Consider the following 23,065-nt stretch of genomic DNA (forward strand, 5'->3'; position numbering starts at 1 on the left):
TGCCATTGGGATGAATAAGAACCAGCTAAACAAAAGATACGTTAAGACTCTCTTGAGTAGGTACATATTTTGAATAAGTAATTACTTAACGACTGCTAAAAAAAGTACGTTCTAGAATGAATGTGTGTAGTATGAATGTAATCTGGACATCGTACTACATCCACCATGAATGATGTGTCATTATCATCATGATCTACCAGCATCAGTTGCGTCGCCTCACTGTCAATCACAAATCCTCTCCCGAGGCCTCATGGGATAGCAAAGTGTCCATCATATGCACACTTCAGAATCTCACCGGAAGTAGTAGGTCATCCGGGTACTTTTTGCCGACTCTTTTCGACTCTTAAACTGAATTCGTACTTTTGTCACAATACTGTTTTTCCCATACTATATAGTAGGGAAGTTTAAGTTTATTTAATACTATATTGTTTATGCCTCATGTGAGTGAGAATGACCTTTGTTGGTGTAACCTAATGCCGTGTTTACTGGAGCGATTGCGGGGCAACCTGTCACTCACATGAGATCCACCAATAGCAACCCACAACCATCCAATCAACTCCCCATGGACAAAATCAAGCCCCGCCCTACATTTTTCGTGTTCAAATAGCCGTTTCACTCGGATAAACGTCACAGTAGGGAAGAAAAGACTATCACAACTTCTGTTTCATGCTGACTTTAACTTCATTTAAAAGAAACCTGTAGGCCTATTTAAAAAAGATCTAATAAAATCATGTTTCTTTCTCTGTCTTGTCACTTTTTTAAATTTAATTTGTGAATCAGTGGGTTTATACAGCCGGTGTGGCGTTTCATCCAGCATTTAACTGATGTTTCACACTCACGGTCATGCTTCAGTAATGATTCATTTCAGTCATGTTCTCTGTTTTCCTGCCCCATTGGGTTCAATATCAACACTTTCATATCAGTTTTGACAATCATAATGTAAGGAACAGCTGAGGATTGAGCGGAGACGGAGAAATGGGCCGCGTTTTTTACTTCAACTCTCACAGCGCACAGTCAGACCACTTTCAGTCTTGTTCTAACAGACCAAAGCCATCAGGAGCTGACAGATTCAGAAACATGCTTTGCCACTGAAATTGATCAATTCGAGCAAACGCTGGCAAGGACTGGCCGCAGTGATGATGTCACTGTGCATTTTTCACATCCCGCCATTAAAAACTACAATTTGTTTCAGAATTGTGATTGTATTATTTGATGCCAAATTCATTATATTGGGGTTCCTCTCTCAGTGTCAGAAATGTTTGCTGCACATGTCATCCCAAAACCCAAATGACTTTTTTTTACATCTGTAGAACATAAAATGATATATTTTGAAGAATGTTGGTAACCAAAGCGTTTCGTTTCCCTTTAACAGTTAATTACATTGTAAACACAATGGAAGTCAATTTGAACAGAAACTGTTTGGTTAATGTTCCACAGAAGAAAGAAAATCAATACAGTCAATCATTGAAGTCAATAATGTTTGGTTGGACTGTTGCTTTAAAGGGACATCTTTGTACATTATTTACCCCTAAAAGCATTACTCTATTACTCTAAACTACTAAAATGCAGCTTTTAGACCGAAACAAAGTTGTCCCTCAGTGACAAGCTGTTGTACCCCTAAAAGTTTGCACATTTGTTGTCATACAGTAAAGGCTATTCATACTATATTTAACTTACTGACCTTGAAAAATGCCTGTATTGTTTTGTCAATGAAAAGGAATCGAAGCGATTTCATGTTTAGTTTGATTACCACAATAATTATAATCTTTAAATTGCTTTGTGAGAGGAGGAAGATAAAAATAGCTCCTGATGAGCCCAAATCCACACACAAACCCAAGGATGAACATTGAGGACTCTTGACACTACTATGCTTGTATCTGGATGGCAAATAGGGGATACACACACATGCACATGTGTGCACGCGCAATAGTGGCATTCACGGAGAGCTTTGTGATGTTGGAGCACATATGCATCTCCTTTGTAAGGTCTCTCATTTGATTCCAGATGCATCAGGTCATACATTTTGTATAAAGCTGGCTCCTCCGTGTGCCGCACAAGGTTACTGTGCTAACCAGCTGAAGGGTTGAATAATGGTCTGACACTCCAGAGATGTGGATCTGTGGCAGATCCGGCGCTGCTGAATAATGCAAGAAGCAAACCATCAGCACACACACATTAACACATGCACGCATCCACACACACGTGTAAATCTCGCAGAAGGACCACCCTGCACTCTTAGAAGAAAAGCTTCTATATGGAACTTTAAAGGCCAATTCACATCGCATGGACAAACGCCAACAGACACTAGCAAACGCGGACTGAACATGTTCAGAAGGGGGAAAACAAACTGAAAACGGACAGGGGTTACACTCAGGTCCAACAAAACCCAACAAACATGTTTGTTGGTGTTTGTGTGTGTGGTGTGAATTGGCTTAAAATAAAGGGTTCTGTCAGGTGCTTCATTTATATAACCTTTTACGGGTTCCCATCATGGGATCATTTTATGAATTTAGTTTTAATTGGCCCTCTAGTGGTTATAAATCAAAACTGCATGCACTTTGCAGAAGAACATTGTTTTGGTTGTGCTTCGGCTCTTCGTGACTGTGTGGATGAAAATAATTGTATTTTCTTCAAGGCTTGCACCTTTGAACCTATTTCAAGGTTTGTGTTCTCGAGACACCAGGCACTGTTGTTGTGCGAATGAGCGGGCCGGAACGAGTTAAGGGGTTTCTGTTAGAACGGTGTCGTGTTAGCGGCCCCTAAGTTAATAACTAATGATCTTCGCAACGGAAGTGAATCGATCAAAACTAACTTTAGATGGACAATAACTTTATCCTAGAGCTGCTGTAAAGCCAAAACAATCTCTGTTACTTTAATTATTATCACTGTAAAGCTGCTTTGAAACAGTCCATATTGTTAAAAGCCCTATATAAATGAAGGAGACTTGACTTGACTATACTGTTCATAAAACATTCACTACTAGACTCAAGAGATATAACCAGTTTAGATGGAAAGGATCTCAGGCTGACTGGCTGAAGACGTTACTGTAGCTTCACCCATTATTAGACTTGATACTTTCTCGAAAATAAATTCCAGCACAGCGCTACAACAACCATAGTGAAATCAGCCTTCACAACAGATGATTGTGATCTTAACTCTGTTAGAGCTACATATAATATGGCAATTTATCTGTTCAATAAACTTCCTTACTCACCTGTTGAGTTATAAAAACGCCATCATCTCCGCGTCGCCTTTACAACATTTCAAATCCCTCAGCTCCTTTCTCGCTCATTGTGGAACTAACCTTTGCCGCTCCCACACCAGACCCACGCACACACACACACACACACACACACACACACACACACACACACACACACACACACACACACACACACAACTAACCTTTGCCGCTCCCACACCAGACCCACACACACACACACACTCAACTAACCTCTGCCGCTCCCACACCAGACACACGTCAAAGTAGCCGGAGCCACTTTTCTCAAATGATGGATCTGATGAGACACACATGGGCGAGTGACACAAGCAATTTCCTGTGAAAACCATCCAGTCAGGTCTAAAATATAAACACTTATAACAGGCTTATAGTGAATCATGAACACTTTTTGGAAGAAAGATCGATGATGTATTGACTGGACCTTTAATTTTGTTTTAATGCATTTTTTATTTAAATTAAATTTACAAATTAAACAGCCCGTAAACACTTTCACTAGAAAAACATGAAATAACCTGTTTAACATTAAAAGTATCAAGCAATCATTTAAGGCATTTCTCTTTATATTGAACCCCACTGAACTTTTTTTTCTAATAGTGATAGGCCTATAACACCTTATTTCGATAGTTCACTTTAGACATTCAATAAGTAACTTTGCAACTACATGTCCACTAGCAGTCATTAGAGTATTAGTAGACTGTCTCCTTAATATCAGCTAACTCTTTATTTTGATGCTCCTCAACAGACATTATACTGACTAGAAGAAACTTTGTTACATCTCAACCTATTCTACTAACTCTAACCTAACAGTCTACTAATACTCTAATGACTGCTAGTTGACATGTAGTTGAAAAGTTACTTATAGTTAGTAGAATATCTAAAGTTGGTTATCAATAAGGATATCAGATGTTTAAAATATCAACTGTATATTTAAAGTGAAATATCAATTTTAACATGATGTTATTGGACCGTTTTATTTTCAGTAAGACTTTTAAACTGATTTTACTGTTAAAAGTGGATCAGTTTTGTCACTTTTATAAACAGCGATAGCAAGCGATTGGATTTCAATGTATTACATATTATATAAATAAAAATGCCCTCATTTCTGTACAGACACGAAGCATAAAAGCAGTCTTAGCTCTGTTAAGATGACAGAAATGATAGTCATAACTCATGACTAAGTGAAGATGAATTCCCTGAGGACGAGTGGTAGATGTCTTGATGATCTGGAATGGATGATATGAGCCACTTATATGTTCACAGGTTTTCACAATAGTGTGAGCTTTGGCATTAGAAGAGCGGAGCTTAATTACGAGCTGTTGAGAAGATGAGAGGAGAGAAATGAGACACGCTGAGGTGGAGAAAATGTCAGAGATCTGACCGCACCTAATCCCAATCCAAGACATCGTCGAGAAGCTGTCTTCATCATGTCATGGTCCACTCAAGACATCATGGGGGAAATCTCAGGAGTCAAATAAAGAGTAATTAGGGGAATTTATCATTCTTAGAATGAACTGTGGGAGTAAAAATGACCTGAAATTCCTGCACCATATTTCGGTTCCAATGTAATTGTTGCTTGATTCTTTAGTTCATCTTTGTCAGGTAGCCTAATTATTGTAAAATAATAAACTGACAAAAAGGCAAAACTATGTTGAATAAAAGTCAACTTAAGAGATAAATAGTTAAAAAATGAATAAATATAAGAATTGTGTAAATTGTGCTTCTTTTGACATGACACATAATTATTTAAGCTTGCGATGTTGCATAATAACTCTGCTTTCCTTCCTTTCTGTAGCTTTTTTATAGATTTTTCTGTCTATTAATTTAAGATGCCAATCCTGCATCCCTGCACAGTGTTGTCTAACACAGAACATTTCACACGCGTTTCGAGTAAAACTTGGCATACAAAGGTCAGAACAAGGATGAAAATTGACCCTTTTTTATTCTGCAGAGCATTGACAGATGGGATATAGGTCAGAGACATATGCAGATATTCCATGAAGAACAATATCTGATGATATCTTCCCTCATCGGCACTTGTGAAAATATACACTCCTGGGCGAAAAAAGAAAAGAAAAAAGGGCCAAGGCAAAAATGGAAAAATATTTAGTGGCCTTTTTATGTTTTGAACCATTTTAATCACAAATCACTTGTCAGGAAATTAGCAAGAATTGCACAAATACTGTAGATAAAGTAACTTAGCATGGAATAGCCTTTCCCAACTTACAGACAGATTTTACAGGAAGAAGAGTCAGGGTTGTTCCACTCAATGTAAATGTGCAAGTTCATGAGTAGTTGAGAAACGTCTCCCAGTTTTGTTGGAATTTAATGTGAGACCAAATATTGTTAAAGTCTGGACTCTTACAAGCCAAAACATGAGCCTGGAGGATTTCTTAAGCCACTTCTCGGTTGTCTTTGCAGTGTGTACAGGAGCATTATCTCATCATTCCTCTTTAGATAACGTTTCATTTGTGGGAAGCAAGCCATTCTGCAATATTCTCCTGTACTCCAAAGCATTAAATGATGTTTTACAGTGACACTCACCAATACCAGTGGCTGAAATGCCACTTCTTCCTCCATGCTTCACTGTGGTAGAAATGCTTTTATATTATTTTCTCAGCAGATTTTCGAAGACGCCGCTCTGGAGCATCACCATGCAAGTCGTGTTTCATTGTGATTCATCACTCACAACTTCCCATATTCTGCCAAAAACTTAATTCTGTCTTTGAAGTTTTTCTGAGACAGCAATGGCTTTTAAGTAGTGTAGTTGCTCACGTTTTGCTTATATCCTGACCAGTAAGTTGTGGTTAAGACAGTTACATTTTTTTTGTCCAGGAGTGTAGGTCACAGATAATATGTGTGAATATAGATGGGCAATGACTTGATATATTCATCTTTATAGACAATTACATATTGTTTAAGAGCTGTTGCCAGTTAGCGGTGTGTATCCCTCATCAGCAGATTTAACTGCCCACTCATTAAAACCCTTCATTAAAAGACCTGTCATTAATGCTCTCGTTTTTGCTCAATTTAATCGCATGAATTTACTGTCGTAGACTTTTTAACTATTGTAATCACTGTTGCCAACATTTCACACAATCTTTGATACAACAATGAACAGATGAAATGCTGAGACCGACTTTTACATGTGAATTAAATAAAGGCTTATGAGTAATTTTAATGATTTCTCAAGTAGCCTAATTCTCTTATGAGAGAGAGGAAGGATTATAAGGGCATTCTGTACTTTCTGATGACAATCTTCATGTCACGTTTACCAACATTCACTCATGCGCCAGAGAAACGAGGGCGCCGCCATCTTTAGAATATTGTCTTTGAACTTCCGTTTTGCGGTCGCTCTGTATATTTCTATGGCGCTGCTGTCCAGGAGTAATTCGCTTTTGAAGTGGATTTACTTCATGTAAAGTTAACGAAAGTTATCATGAGGGCTGTAATGTTTAAAGCAGATGACTAAACAAATGTCAGTCGACCGGAAAGATTTTAAAACGAGCCGTTTAATAAACACGCAAGATCGCTGTGAAAATACAGACCGGAAGTCAAAAGACAACGAGCGCAGCGCTGAAAAGGGGCGGGGCTACATAAGGTCTATACCAGGGGTGTCCAATCCTGCTCCTGGAGGGCCATTGTCCTGCAAAGTTTAGCTCCAACCTCAATTAAACACACCTGAACCAGCTAATCAATGTCTCACTATAGGCATACTAGAAACTTCCAGGCATGTATGTTTAGGCAAGTTGGAGCTAAGCTTTGCAGGACAGTGGCCCTTCAGGACCGACTTTGGACATCCCTGGTCTATACTCTTAAAAATTAAGGGTCTTTATTGGCATCTTTGGTTCCATGAACGTTTCACATCCATTTAAACTTTCAAATGCACAAACAGTTTTATTTATGATTAACAAGAAGAAAAATGTTTCTTTTAAGAACTGAAAGGTTCTTTGGGTGATCCTAAAATGGATCCTCTATGTCATGATTGTAAAAAAACAACAACTTTCCGAACCTTTATTAAGAGTGCATAAATGAAACATTCTTTGTGTTCAGTTAATTAAAGCGATGTCGTGTTTCATTCAGACTGACTCACCGCTGGTTGTTCTTCTTAAAAAACAAGACGAAAAAAAAGAAAAAGAAAACGTATGTGGTGACGTTATTGCGTGAATACATCAGGCAGAAGGAACATCGTATAAATAGAGAAAGTTTCCCAGCAACCTGAAGCAATAGCAAGCACAAGAGCCGAGGAAAACTTTCAACACTGGTTTAGCTGAAGCAGAAAGTAGTGATAAAGAGGATTTTTGTTAACTTTGAATCCTCCGCTTTGACTCGCGCATTCAGCACCATGGACAGCGTTTACCTGTGCGTTCTCCTCGCGCTGCTGTGCGTGTGCAGGGCTCAGCTCTCACTGGACAACCGACTGACCACACAAGAGGAGCAGTTCATCAAACGAGACCTGGTGAGAGAATAAACCACAGTGGCATATTACAGCAGAACTCAGCAAATACAGTTTTAACCTTGATGTAAAATAAAAAAGTTTAGGCATTTTCTGAAAAACATTGCGAGCAGTACAAAAACTTCTCTATATTAAATTGAAAAGCTTCACTCTAAACTGTTGGTTTACATTTTTTTAAACCCTGGGTTTGTCCATATTTGACCCAAACGTGGATTGAAACAACCCAGTATTTTTTAGAGTGTTTGAAACGAACTGCTAATTATGGAAACCGCGTAATTTGCTGTAACTGCAATGATTATCACAGTATTCTAACTTTTTTGTTGTTGTTGTTGTTTTTTACTTACGGTTTGGCCTATATCAGACTACCTCAGAAATGCATGTTTAAATTCTGTTTAGTTTCAAATCTGTCTTCCGAATTAATGCTTTCTTGCCGTTTGCGTTTAGACTGAGGCGCTCGATGAACTTTTGGACGGAGATCAGGACAATCGGATATATGTGGAGAAAAAAGCTAGCGTCATTCCAAGGGTAAACACATGACATTACTCCACTTTTTCTTCTACTTCTTCCGTTTATCTTACAAATAAGTGTTCATCGCCAAGTACAAGCAAGATGTTGCCTATATAAATGTCCCATGTGCTCTGATGTGTTAGTGTGATGTTGGCGAGCGCTGCGCGATGAAGCACGGACCGCGCATCGGGAGACTCTGCGACTGTCTGCGAGGAACAGCCTGCAACACTTTCTTCTTGCGCTGCTACTGATGCTCTCGAGCCTCGAGCAACTCTCTTCTCTCTCAGGCTTTGTGCGAGGAAGCTCGTGACAGCGACGCGTGGGAAACCTCGTCTATTTAAGTTTAACTGGCATGGGTGATGTATTGAAGCTGTATTGTTCGTACTCTTGACTGTAAACTAGATGTGTATGTTTAAACGTGTTTATTTATTTTTTGTTAATAAAATGTCTTTAAGTCGCATTCATTCTGTATATTGTCTAAATGAAAGGTATGAATTTATAATTTAAATATGTTTAATAAAAACGTAAAACACTGTTAGGACCACATCTGGTGAAGATTATTACAGGGCTGTTATATATAAAATGATCAACAAGTGCCAGTATCAACAACTGAAATACTCCTGAACATTTATTTGAATCACCATGAATCATTGGATTAGGGTTTCAGAGGTTCATGATATAATTAATGTCAGTAATCGGAGGTTTTTCTCGCGCAACTAACAATGTCTTCTGACGTGTTTAGCGCAGCTTTCTTCTTAACTTAGAAAAGCGACAGCGTTTTGTGATTATATTTGTGATATGTAAATAACCTATATGATAGCCTACACTGACAATGGCATTATATACTCTATAAAAAAAGCTGGGTTGTTTCAATCCATTTTTGGGTCACATATGGACAAACCCCAAAAATGATTTAATTTTTTTTCTAATTTAATTTTTAATTACATTTAAACCAAACCGTTTGTCCATATTTGACCCAAACATTGGTTGAAACAATTAACCCAGCATTTTTTAGAGTGTAGTCTACATTCCGATAGGCTAAGACAAACTTGTTGGCTAAATAACTTATGTGGATACTAAAACGGTTGAAAACAATGATTTGTATGTAGCCTAACATATGTAAAGATTTTTTATATTAAAAGATCTGCGGTTGAAGAGCTTAGTCCTGGATTCAGACAAAAACAACACGCTCTGTTTTATTAAATCCTCTTTGAAACAAAGAGGATTACTGTGAGATCTGGCCATCGGTTTGTCGTAGTCATTATGAAAGCAAGGAAATGTCGCAAACGCGACGGATGAGTTGCGTAAAGTGAAATCTGTAAACATGTAGTCTACTGGCCGCGATAAACACTAGAAAATCTCTTCAAACTACTCTGCTCTATCAGCCCATCAGAAGGGGGGATCAATCATAGATATGTATATGTAGATGCCTCATTCGACCGCTCCAGACACGTCGGCGCTCCGGCCATCTTGGAACGGTCAGAGTGTCGTCACTCACAGTAAGAATCAACGATGCCACAACATTGCTTGGCTTCTGGTTTTAGAGATTTAAATTCCAGAAGCAATGGGTTAAGCTTTCGCAGGGGAGAATGTGTTGGTTTGTGTTTTTATATGTATTAACTCAATATACGATTTTAATTTTTAAATAAGGTAATATAATAACCAAGATGATTAGAGCTGTTCATGTCCTCGGACTGGGAATTATGCGTTGGCACCATAAATGAATCTGCTGCGGTCATGTGGTACAGCAGTCATGTGGTACAAGTAGGAGCTCTCAAACAATTCCCATCTTACAAGCTGTAATTATGATCGTATAATTCAATTATGATGATTGAAATCATGTAATTGCAGTAATTACAACATGGCATGAACATACCCTCTGTTAGGACCCCAAGTGATTCCAGTGGCTAAAATTACTTTTAATAGGCATAGGCACTTTCTTTTGCACCTGATTACATTTCCTAAAAAATCATGTTGAGATAAATGCTGTTTGAACTACAATGACCATTAATGTCTGTTTTAGTTAGCTTATGTACTAGCATAGCATACAAATACTCGATTAGCCTGATAATCTAGTTTATACACACATTTGCACTTACCATAGGCTATTTGTATTCACACTCATCTTTAATGTAATTACTTGTTAAATTAAGTGTTAAATGTCCAAATATTTGTTATAAAAAGAATGTAAAGATGTTCAATAATTCACTAACCCTAACTCCATAACCCTAGGCTATTATTATTATTTATTAATTAACGGTTTAACAAGTTAAAGTATTTTAAATTTGTGTTATGCACTATAAGCTATACATATTTTAAATAAATATCGTTCGTATGTGCTAGTGTAATCATTAAATGATTGCGAGAGAGGACCCGATTTTGCTTTGACCGTTCCAATATGGCGGATAGCTTACTTATCACAGCCCATACAAACAGCCGCTAACGAGGCATCTATGTATATATTCTATATGATCAAGGAACAGGTTAGAACCTTTAAATCCCACGGCGTGAGAACTCGTGCCAGATCCCTCGCAACAACAGCAAGCGCTCCTACGTGACTATTATTTTTTTTTTAAATACAATGACAAATTTACCTATACTTCTCGTAGCAATTCACTGTGTTATATACATTTATTCTAAAATCAGTGGCGTGGACTCAAGACCGCCAGACTACGAGCCGACTGGACCGGGCATTGATGACGCGATTGAAGAGGTGAGTCGAAAAATTGCGCGTGCGTTTTTGACTTCGGCTCATTAGATAATAATCAGAAACCGTGTTATTCGTTTCAGACAAGAGATATCACAGAACATAAAGAATATCTTCAAAGACAGGTCGTGCCTATTTTGAAGAAAAAGTTCAACCGTCTTCCAGGCGTATGTAGACGTCTGAGGAGGAGGAGGATAACAATTCTGGTATTTAATTTGTCTCTTGCTTATTATAAGTCTGACTATTGTGACAAAGACGATTGTCGTGTGTATTTAGCATTTGAGAAGACAGACCTTCCCAACTTACTTTTATTTTAAAAATTTTTTAACGAAACTGAAAATCTTTCCCGAAATTATTTTCTTGAAGTACTTCATGAGATTTACAGTAATATATTCGGTTCACTGTGAGGATTTAATGGCCATTTTGTATTCTTGTTTTCTTTTAATCAAATCTAAACAATTCCATCCCAGGGTTTGCTAATCCCAAGTTGAGAAACTCTGGCTTTCAAATCAATGTGCAGACAAACCATGTGTGTGTAGTTGAGAGGAACACACCTCTTACCATTATGTCCTTCTCTTCCTCTCCACAGTGTAACACAGCAAAGTTCTGTTCTGCCATGGCATATTCTCAGCATGGCCACATCTGCTCCTGCCCAAAAGGATCAAAGTGCTCTCATTTCTTTTTATGGAGTTTGTGATCTCTCTTTCTTTCTTTTTTTTTTACTTTCATCACAATATACATTATATTCCACCATGAGAGAATCATGTGACACCAGACAAACAATTCCTTATTCCCATTTATTCCTCTGTCCATCAAGGACAGAAAGCGTCACACATCTTTCATGAAAGTACCTTTTACATTTTAGGTAGATCATTAGAATTGACTTACGGAACAAAGCCTGATGAAATTCACATGGCTTCCTTTTTAAATTGTGGAGATTAAAAACCACCAATCGGCCTCAGCAAAAAAGGCATTACTCTGTTAAACCAATCATAATAATAAATAAACAAATGGGGAAAAGTTCTATACCCGAAACCAGGAGCGTAAAGTGATCTCTCAAGTTCATTGCAATATCATCTTCAATAAACAAGAAGCTGACACAATGCTGATATTTTGCTGTGAAGATCTTTACAAATAAAGAATTTGAATAAATCTGATCCTTTTCATCCCATCAAGTCAAGCAGCTTCAAAATACACTCTAATGCAGTCTTGCATATATCAATCAAATCTGAATACAGAGCTGGTATTTTTGAGAACCAAGACATTTGTTCACATTATCGTATATATATAAAATATCTCTTAACTTATGATGACAAAGACTGGAAGTAAAACACAATGACCCAAAGGGCACCTACAAACGTTTATACTGAAAACAAGGATTTAACAAATGACAACTGCACATATAAGATTAATTAAGCTACTTTATGTTCCTGGAAGAAACATGTCAATGTTAATAAATGGATTGAGTGTCAGTTTGGAGAAAGAAGGAAGTGTCGCACTTCCCAAAATGAACAAAAAACTCTGTCTAACAAACACAAAGTGAGGAAAATTATCCCTCCACTTTCACCATACAGTTCATTCTCAGTTTAACAAAATACTTGATGTGCTTCAGGATTATTTAAAACATGCAACACACACACACACCCATATTCAATCTACACACACCACCTTCACAGCATTTGAAAGAACAGGTATTTGCAGAGCTGTACATCATCTTGTACAAAATAGGGACTGTCTTACTCCTGTCTTGCATACTGTTTGTTGATTTGAATGGATGTTCGCATCTAGTCCACTAAAGTTAAATCCTGCAGAGAAGCATCATCCACCAGTATTGTCAGTTTGGGGGAGTAAGAGCACACACCGTGTCCGTTCAGAGCTTTGTCTTTGTGCGTCCAAGTAAGAATAAACCAGTGATAAAGTCTGGAAGTCTCCATGAGCTGTTGGGTTTCTGAGAGTTTATAACACCCTTAACTTTTAGTACGGTCCGGTCAACTAAATACATTCGATCTGTCTCCGGACCTTGTCTGAGGCTTGGCGGTCAAGTGAGCGTTGCCTTATGACCACCACTATTGCAAACACAACAGTGAGAGCCAGCATTGAGCCCTCAAACTTCCAAAAGAGATGCTCCTCCATTTTGGCTGAGCGGCAGCTGAATGGAAAACAATGAGAAAAAGTGACATTTTAATTAGTATGATTTTTCTGGAAGACCAAAGGATGAATTATAGCAAGCCAGAAATAATTGGTCACCCTTTATGTTTGTCTGTGGGTTGAGCAAATATTTAGCAAATGACAAGTATTGAAAAGAACTTGTGACTAAATGCAAGAGTAAATAAACTGGTTGTTTGAATAAAGTAGTGTTTTCTTTACTCAAGAAACACTATATATTTACATAAGACTAATGCTTTATGTATTTGAGGAGCAAAGAAGAGCGTCTTAGTCTAGCATTTGTCATTGAATAGCGATAGTTCACCCAAAAATGAAAATTCTGTCATTAATTACTGTCGTTCTGATCTATTTGATGAAATCTGAGAGATTTCTGTCCCTCCATTGACAGCTACGCAACTACCACTTTGACGCTTCAAAAAGTTCAAAAAGAGATTGTAAAACGAATCCATATGAATTTAGCGTTTAGTCCAAATTCTCGATCACTTTATTTGACTCTGAAGATTGAATTTAGGCTTTTATTCATACATAGCCTGTGCAAAGACACAGCTTTTTGCCGAACGACCGAAAAAAACTGAGCGTCCACATATCTACAATAAACCTTATAACCTGTAAGATGATGATAAATGTAATGCGATGCCTCAGATGCGGGAGGTCTAATGACGGATAAAACCTCATAACTCCATTTGAGCTTGATTTTGGTTAGGGGTGTAACAATATATCGTGTCACAATATATCGCAATACAAAAATGCAACAATATGTATCGTGGATAGTGACAATGTGTATAGTTCAACCAAAATTAGTTTTAGTGTATGTACTATATTATACTACTATATTGAATAAAATGTATAATAATGCAGTGGGGGAATATTTGTGGGTCCTGATAATGCCAAATGTCTTATGTTACCTGTAAAAAGAGGCCGGCATTATTTTAAATATATTTAGTCAATGACAGAGTGCAAGCATATTCGTCTAAAATAATTCTGTATTATAAGCTTCAGAATCATGATGGTGTAACCATTGTCCTGTGCATTGGGTTACCAGCACTAAGTCCAAGCCTATTCATTTACATCCACAATGTAAAACCAAACTTTGCATTTTAATCATTAGTCAAATTTTTGTTAACCTTTTACCATATGTCTTGGAGTATCACAATAATATCGTATCGTGATATGTATCGAATCGTGACTTGAGGGTATCGTTACACCCCTAATTTTGGTGAAAAGATAATGACAAATGCAAGCGTCTGACCATATATAAAGCCACAATATCAACATAATATCAATTGCAAATAAAGCAGAGTTACAAAATCATATATTTAAGTTGTAGCTATTGGGGGAAGCTACTGTGACTTATTAAATGTAATAAATCATTTGTGGTTTAGAATTTGCATAAAATATATGGACAGAGATCTGGGTATTGTTAACTGAACTGGGATGCGTTATTGTTAGCCAACTATGTTCCATTGAACTGTGCTGGTAACAACAGAACTAGCGACTTGTCTTTGGGAAACGCACCCCAGAACAGGATCTATATTACAGCCACTCACCTCTTGAACTCTTCTCTGTTAGACTTCGTACAGTTGATCGTTTCTACAAATCCTGTTTGGCTGCAGGCTGGTATTGACTTCTGAAAAGAGGGTTTGCAAAGCAAACAAAGGAAGCTTTTCAATTAATCCTCACAAATGAAAAATGCGATTCTTCTGGAACGATCACAATTCACAATTATCTACACATGTAAACAGTAATAATACTTTAATTCAGCAAGGAAGCATTAAATTGATCAACAACGACAGCAAAGGCATTTATAATGTTGCATATGAAAGCTGTTCTTAATCAGCACAACTCTCAGCATATTAAAATGATCTAGGATTCAAGGATCAATCCAGCTTTGCATCACAGGAATAAATTGTATTAAAATACAAAATATATTGTAATAATATTTCACAGTGTTACTGTTTTATTGATAAATTAAATGCAGCCTTGGTGAGCATAAGAGACTTCTTTCAAAAACCTTAAATAAATCTTACTGACCCTAAACTTCTGTGTGTGTGCGCGCACATCCCGGACACTCACCGAATGGAAACCCTCGCATGCACTGCACTCTTTAGCCACCACAAACTCCTCCAGCTGCCAACATGGGGCTGTCATTGCCTTTGTCACTGCAACTGCAGAAGAAAACACAAGGAGGATTATTACTAGATGAACTCGGTACGCTCTAGCAGAACAATCTTTGATGAAATCCTGATGTTTGTACAGTAAGTACCTGCCGGCTTCTCATCGCTAAGAAGAGCTGCTCCAAACACTCTAGAGAAGAAAAAAAAGGTGTAAATGAAACATGATCAAAGCTTTTGTTTAGCATTAGGAGAGAATAAACTTGATTTGTTCCTCTTACCTGAGAGACACTAAGCCCCAGAATAGCGCATGCAGGGCCAGGATCCGGGGTCTCAGACAGGACATGGGGATCCTACAGTCACTCTCCATCACTCTGATGCACATGCGTTTATAAAGCAGCGCAACTGATGATCACTGACGGTTCATAACTCGAAGATGCTTTTCCTCGGAGCAGCGAAACATCTTAAGTATCTACAGAGACACACGTGAAGAAACGATTAGGCTGAACGTCATGTAAACACTGATCAATGCCATAGACTGAGATAAAGACACACTGACAGGCATTTTGAAGATTGACAATATTAAGACCTGGGCTATCACGTGATGAATCAATACAAGTTGAAGTTACGTGTTCAAAAACTTAAAAAACAGTGATATAAACAAGTACATCACTACTACAGTGTTAACAGAACAACTAAAAACCTTTGGTGTTTGTCAAGCTAACTTACACAATTATGTAAAGTTTACATTGTGTAAGTTAGCTTGACAAACACCAAAGGTTGTTAGTTGTTCTACTAACACTGTAGTACTAGTAGTGATGTACTTGTTTATATTACTGGTTTTTTTTTACTAGTTTGAATCATTTTGAACAATTTTAATACATTGTAAACCCGTTAAACTTCAGTGAAGCATAAACAGTTGTTAGCAACACTACAGGTAACGTAACGTTAGCTAACAAAAAGTAGCAAACTACTCTAAAGCTACTTAAATGTCTTTTTAAAAATGATTTAAGTACACAATGTTTATCAATCGAAGCATTATTTACATCACCTTACCGGGTTTAGTCTTATCGCTGAAAAATTCCAACCGCTAAACAAACATAAACTCAGTGTTTGATCTAAAAACGGAGAAAGAACAGCTTCCGCCGCTTAACAAACGACTCGACTTCGCCTAACACTCATCGGGGATAACCCGATAAACACACACACTCTCACAGACACAGAAGTAGGAGCGCTGATGAGCTCACGAGTTTCGTAAACACAGAAAGTGTGTTAAAGCTCCAACCAAACACAGTCCACATCATCACCATTATCAGGGCACGCGCAGTTACTCACCCGACTTCATCATTACCCGAGCGTCCGTGAGAGGATCTCTGAAACACCGAACACTCATCGATCACTCTATACACACACACACGACTGTTAGTTCTGAATACACCGTATTAATAGCTTTATTTACAGAGACCTCTAGATAAGGGCCTGCCTGCCATAGTGAAACGGAGAGGATTACGTCACACGAAACTGTGGGTTTCAAATCAGATTAAAGTGTATCGCCCTCTAGTGGAGCGGCTCTCAATTATCATTTCCACAAATAAATAAATAAAAACAGTACAGGTCAAAAGTTTGGAAACATTACTATTTTTAATGTGATATATTATATTATAATATTATATTGTGATATATTATTACAATTTAAAATAATTGCTTTTCAATTTATTATACTTTAAATTATCATTTATTTCTGTGATGCAAAGCTGAATTTTCAGGATCATTACTCCAGTCTATCACATGATCCTTTAGAAATCATTCTAATATGATGATTCATTATCAAAATTGGAAACAGTTCTGCTGCTTAATATTTTTTCATAACCTGTGATACTTTTTTAGGATACTTTGATGAATAAAAAGTAAAAAAAAAGAAGAAAAAAAAGAAGCAAATGTTTTAAAAATAGAAATCTTTTGTAACAACAATATACACTGGTCAGTCATTTGGGGTCAGTATTTTTTTTCTTTCTTTTTTTGAAATAAATCAATACTTTTATTCAGCAAGGACGTGTTAAATTGATAAAAAGTGATAGTAAAGAAGATTTATATTATTAGAAAATATTTTTTTATTTTGAATAAATGCAGTTCTTTTTAACCTTTTATTCATCAAATATATTAGGCAGCAGAACTGTGTCCAACACTCATAATAAATCAGAATATAAGAATGATTTCTAAAGGATCATGTGATGGACTGGAGTAATGATCCTGAAAATTCAGCTTTGCATCACAGGAATAAATTATTTTTTAAAGTATATTCAAATAGAAAACTATTATTTTAAGTTGTAATAATATTTCACAATATTACTGTTTTTTTTTCTTTCTGTATTTTTGATCAAATAAACGCAGCCTTGATAAGCATTAGAGACTTTTTTCAAAAATATAAAAAAAAATCGTAATGTTTCCAAACTTTTGACCTGTACTGTACAATAAGTAGGATAATACATGGTTTGCATTGACACATGGCGACATTATCATATGGTGTGACACTATATCATTTGGTGTGACATTCCAAATTGTGAAAATAACATACCTTTATTAATGATAAAACCTGAAAATGTTCATGGAATACATAGAAAATAGTATCAGCAAGAGTCACAAATATTTTTATAATTTTCTAGCAAGGTTTGTCACAATAAATAGAAAATATGTTGAAAGACCGACGGCATAGGTCTCACATTGAGCAATGTTTTAGAAAATAATACACAAATTTAATTAATTTTCACAAAACTATAATGGATCACAGTTTAGTTATGATAAATGACTTTGATAAAGTGAGTAACTTAAGAAAGGTATAATCCATTTTCAGTTTATATACAATTATTTTCATGTCACACCATATGACGATTGTACGCACTAATACAACAAATTGTCACATAAATTCTGATTCCAATTGAAAATTTTGAAACAACATATGTTTCTATAAAGATGAGAGTTAGTAGAACAAAAGTCAACCATTTTTATGCCTGTTATTTGAATTTTTTGAAAAAACACTTTTTTATGGTAGCCTACATATGTCACTGACCCACATATTTATGGCATACTTTTTTTTTGGTCTAATTCGTGAACACTGCTCTTTTATAAGCCACTTAGTTTGATATTTAGTTTCCTAATCATGACAGTCCCTAAAGCCCGTACTGACTTTGGCAAAAAGGCTTTTAATTTGGCAGCGCAATCTGCGTGCAATCAGCTTCAAAATGAACTACAGTCGAAGGACTTGGTCTCACTTTATTCTTTTAAAGGCTTTTTAAAGGACCTTGCAGAAAGGCAGTCAGTGTCTGTCACTGTTTTTAAATTGATTTAGGTTTTTTATGATGATATTGTTGTTTGAATATGATGAGTGAAAGTGTGTATGTATTTGCTTGTAAGTGTCTCTGTTTGAAACCGCGCTGCTGCCACTTGCCAGGACACTCTTGTAAAAGAGATTTTTAATCTTAAGGAGTTGTTTATCCTGGTTAAATAAAGGTTTGAATGAATGAATAAAATGACAATTGTATTTTTTAAAGAGCACAAATACGTGTTTGGTGGACAATATAGGCTAATTCAGTTTTGACGGACACATTCAGACCCTTGCAGATTTGTGTATGGGTAATCATTAATAATAGTTATAATATATTTGATCTTACCATATGTAAGTGCAGTCTTAATTCGATTAATGCAAAGACTTTTATATTGTTGCAGAAAATGTATATTTCTAATAAATGCAGGTGTTTTGAACTTTGTATTAATCAAATAATTCCGTAAAAATGTATCACGGCTGCCACGAAATATTAAGCAGCACAAATATCTTCTAAAACTGTTTTTAACATTGATAATAATGTGAAATGTTTCTTGAGCAGCGAATCAGCATATCAGAATGATTTCTGAAGGATCACGTGACACTGAAGACCGGAGTAATGACGCTGAAAAATTCATCTTTGATCACAGGAATAAATTACATTTTAAAATATATTAAACCAGATGCTAAATTTGCTAAATGAGCATAAGAGACTTATTTCAAAACCATTAAAAAGCTTATTGACCCAAACTTTTGGTAGCCTAGTGTATTTACAGCTTAGTTATTTATAGTTAAGTTTATAGTATTTATATAGTTTTAATTATAGTTCCGCTGGTAACAGCCACATCACATGGATCATTTTAATACATCCAGTTTAACTCATCAACCTATCATCAGATGTCCAGTTTGACGGTACGTTTCATGTTTAAAGATACAGATTTCACTCTCGCAAACTCAAAAACATTATCAAAATGTTTATAGAAGAGCATTAAATTACTGTAAATTATTTATAGAGATCTGTTACACCTGTTTTTCATAAACAAAATCTGGATTTATTCATTTTTTACAATCACGTCAGAGTAAAACATACATATTATAGATCAAGTTACCTCTCACATTAGCAGTTGACCAATCATATCAATGAAGAAAACAAGAATTACTTAATGCCTGAAAGGTTCAGTGTTCTGTTTAAAGGGACAGAAACGTTAGAGAGAGAGTGTGTGTGCGTGTGTGTGTGTGTGTAGGAAACAAGAACTACTGAAAAGTGTTTTCTTTTTCTTTCTTTTTTTCCAAATACAGTCCAGTAGAAACAAATGTGGAGAAAGGAGAATGAGATTCTCAAACAGCATATAATCTGTGAAGATGCGACGGAAAAGTAAATGTAGAAAATTCTGCTTGAATTGTGAACTCCAGTTCTGTCCATTAGAATGATGAATCAATGCTATGACAAGTGGCCTAAACAATCTCTTAGGTCCACCGTTGTACCGTAAACACATGGTCAGTGTGCTCTAGCTATGTCAGTAAGGCAGAGGAGTGCTGTATTCCCTACAACCCCCTCCATGCTGTCTGTTACCTGAACTGCATGTCATATAAAGCTAGATCCTGTCCCATAAACTGCATGCATAGATACTAACGTAAAGATCATGCATCAATGCTCGTCTCAATGACTTCTCCTAGTTTACTCAGTTCTTCAAAATAGTGGCAAGTCTGTACATGGCTGAGGTTAAGGTCACGTGTGAGACAACACCGATCGAATGATCAGATGGGGAAAATAATGATCTATTGATCTCTATAGGGGTGGTGAAAGGCATTCATTTTAAGGTCGTAACCTGGTGAAAGATCATAGTCTTAAAGGGATAGTTCACCCAAAAATGACAATTCTGACATCATTTACTCACCCTCATGTTGTTTCAAATGTGCATGGCTTTAATAGGGTCCATGTTAATATTTTGCACCCCATTGACTTTCATTGGATTGATCACTGAGAAATGTGTGTGTTCCACAGAAGAAAATCATGCAGATTTAGAGAGACCAAAATTACAGAATTTTAAAGAGAACTATTATGTCTTGATTTTGTTTTCAGGCTCAACTAGAATGCTTGAATGTTCCTTATTTTTCACATATTCTCCATTGTTGCAGCTCCTCTCTTCCCAGTCTGTCAGTAACGCTCTGTTTAGTTCCTGTCTCTATGAAGCCCCTCCTACTGAAAAGCACAATGTGTTCTGATTGGTCGGCTGGATCAGCGTGTTGTGATTGGTTAACCGCATTGTGCGTGTTTGGAGAAATCTCACTCCCCTTACCATAACCGCCAGTTTCAACACACTACTAACTAACTCAACCAGGCCCCGCCCCTTTATTCTGCGTATGGGCGGGAATTATTTAAATGAGGAATATTGTGACGTATTCGTTCCCGGAAGAAAACTCAAGACTACAATGGAGGCGTTTCAGGAAGTTCAGAAACAGTGACACTGATATAGAGAATAACTCTCTTTGGAGTGACTTTGTGCTTTGTAACTTTGCAGAACATACAGCAACATCACACACTAAAGAAAGTTATTTTAAGTATAAGCATCATAGGTCCTCATACATTTTTGAGTGAATTATCCCTTTAAATCTCAACTAATCACGAGTCATATTGGCGGAGAAGACGGACTTCTTTTGACCCGCTTCTTGAACTGATGCACATGCAGAATGAGGAGATGCGCTGCAAGAACTAACCCCACTAAATTAAACAAACTTGCCTGAACTACTCAAACTATTAACATGCACTTTAACGCTGGCTATTTAATCAAAGAATATTCTTATTTATTTGATGTTCTTGTTTTTTTTTGCACGGTGGGCTTCTGAGAGATGACGCAGTGGCAGGGTCAGAAGAGAGGAGCCCAACAAGCCGAAGTCATGTGGGAAGGAAACCTGAGCGCCTCACGTTTTCAAGTTCCTTCCTTCCTGAAATGCCAAGAGGAATGACAGGAGATGATGCTTTGGTGGAAATACCGTCCATCATGCCATTCTTTACAGCCGTTTTCTCGAAGGACATGTCAATGTGATGGATAAAGGAAGAGTACTGGATGCAGTACATTCATTAGAAGCTCAGCGACTTCTTGCGGCACAAGGAGTCTATTGCATCGGGCCAAAGTTTAAGGCCGAGAAGGAGAGTCCAAAAATCAAATTCAGTTCACAATGCCCTGATTTCTTAGAAAAAAAGACAGAGAGAAAAATAGATCTGCTCTGGGGGGGTCTATTGATTATCAAAACCTCAACAAAACCAAGAAACAATATTGGCACAGAGACTTCCAAAAAAAGAAATACCATCAATAAAAGGTAAAAGGAGCTTGAGAGGGGACAGTTTCGTCGCAGTCAAGTTATTCGTCCCCTCCTATTTTGGAAGACTGATAAAAAGAGATGGTCTCGGCTAAAAGTCTGCCATCGAGTCCAAATGTTCAACACACAACCTCAATAATGTCTTGTGAGGAAACTTTCCTGAATCACGTGGATTAAATAAAAAGAAGAAGGACTGTTACTACAGGCACGTTCAAATAAAAACACCGCGGGCATTGTGAAATATAAGAGCTTAGTTTGTGAGGCATAGTCTAGAAAAGGTATAGGCCAGAAGCCACAATCCACTGTGCAAAGGAAGAACCCATGCAAGAGACAGCAGTTGTTTGGAGGAACTGTGCAAGGTTAGTGTAGGGAGCTGGCGATCAGACGCCGGATGGTTTGTCTGCTCTCCGGGGGTCATTCCATATTGCCACTGTCCGAGTGTGAGATATTAAGGGTGTTTGCTGAGGGGAACAGGTCATGGTGATCAGTCGGACTGTGGTAGTCAGAGGTCAGGTCTGGTTCCAGCAGGGACGACAGGGTGAAGTGGGACGAGCCCTTTTTCAGGCACTGGGAGTAGAAGTTTAGTAGCAGGTCCATCTTATTTTCGATGGACTGCACCTGAGGAGGGAAAAAGAGAGATTGTAGTCAAAATACAGTGCTATTTTATGATGATTTAATAATGTTCAGGAATATTATTGTGAAAATAATGATTATCTATTATGTGAAACGTAATGGGCTACAGACAAGGAAGAACTTTACAGACAAAGTTTACACTGCAAGTCTTAGTGCTCAATTCTGATTGTTTGGCTGTACACATTATTTTTTTTAATGTGACCAATATCAGATTTGAGTGTGAACTGATCACGGTCTACAGATGTAAACATGAAATCAGCATTTAATGCATTAGTTATAATAATATATCATATTTTTGTAATTTAATGAGCTGCAAGTTTGTGCGAAAGCTAGTGATGGGAGAAACAAAGCTTTTCAAAGCTTTGAATCAACTGCTTGGCAAAATGATTCACTGTTTCGAATCGTTTGAAACACCACGCGCTTGGTGACGCCTGTTGGTCGAAACTGTGCAAATGCACTAAACACATGCACGAAAACAGCTTTACAAACACAATGCAAATGTTTTATTGAAAGTATTGATAATACTTTGACAACATTGATAATCTTCAGCATATTAGAATGATTTCATGTGACACAGAACACTGGCATGACAGGAATAAACAACATT

The 23,065-nt window shown here is 37.0% G+C and overlaps 3 protein-coding genes and 1 long non-coding RNA gene across 10 annotated transcripts in view; 2 read left to right on the top strand and 2 right to left on the bottom strand.

The window, feature by feature from the left end:
• The first annotated feature begins 7,474 nt into the window (after positions 1-7,474).
• Positions 7,475-8,737, top strand: cart4 (cocaine- and amphetamine-regulated transcript 4). The gene is made up of 3 exons (XM_082186031.1): positions 7,475-7,697; positions 8,139-8,219; positions 8,345-8,737. The coding sequence occupies exons 1-3, from the start codon at positions 7,584-7,586 to the stop codon at positions 8,450-8,452; spliced, it is 303 nt and encodes a 100-aa protein (XP_082042157.1). The 5' UTR covers positions 7,475-7,583; the 3' UTR covers positions 8,453-8,737.
• A 564-nt stretch (positions 8,738-9,301) lies between these two features.
• Positions 9,302-11,030, top strand: LOC309511014. Its single transcript, XR_014210475.1, has 3 exons — positions 9,302-9,700; positions 10,848-10,914; positions 10,992-11,030. It is a non-coding gene; the product is annotated as an uncharacterized lncRNA (long non-coding RNA).
• Positions 11,031-11,691: 661 nt separating this feature from the next.
• On the bottom strand, positions 11,692-16,713 carry jtb (jumping translocation breakpoint). Of its 5 annotated transcripts, none has more exons than XM_082186016.1 (6): positions 16,521-16,713; positions 15,467-15,657; positions 15,338-15,378; positions 15,106-15,239; positions 14,622-14,698; positions 11,692-13,057 (listed from the first exon to the last, which is right to left on the bottom strand). In XM_082186016.1, exons 2-6 carry the CDS (start codon positions 15,568-15,570, stop codon positions 12,901-12,903), a joined length of 513 nt encoding a protein of 170 aa, XP_082042142.1. In that variant the 5' UTR covers positions 15,571-15,657; positions 16,521-16,713; the 3' UTR covers positions 11,692-12,900. The 5 variants fall into 5 exon arrangements, with proteins under 5 accessions (XP_082042142.1, XP_082042140.1, XP_082042144.1 ...); XM_082186014.1 differs by having other exon boundaries at positions 14,622-14,701; positions 16,521-16,712; XM_082186018.1 differs by having other exon boundaries at positions 15,148-15,239; positions 16,521-16,711.
• A 2,820-nt stretch (positions 16,714-19,533) lies between these two features.
• Positions 19,534-23,065, bottom strand: part of kcnq4 (potassium voltage-gated channel subfamily Q member 4) — a 67,338-nt gene continuing 63,806 nt past the window's right edge. For all 3 annotated transcript variants that reach the window (XM_082185876.1, XM_082185875.1, XM_082185874.1), the window contains one exon: positions 19,534-22,443. In XM_082185876.1, coding sequence (XP_082042002.1) covers positions 22,240-22,443 — 204 coding nt within the window. In that variant the 3' untranslated portion in view covers positions 19,534-22,239. The remainder of the gene's footprint in view (positions 22,444-23,065) is intronic.

The sequence above is a fragment of the Leuciscus leuciscus genome (assembly GCF_965113295.1).
Source record: "Leuciscus leuciscus genome assembly, chromosome: 12".
NCBI lineage: Eukaryota > Metazoa > Chordata > Actinopteri > Cypriniformes > Leuciscidae > Leuciscus > Leuciscus leuciscus.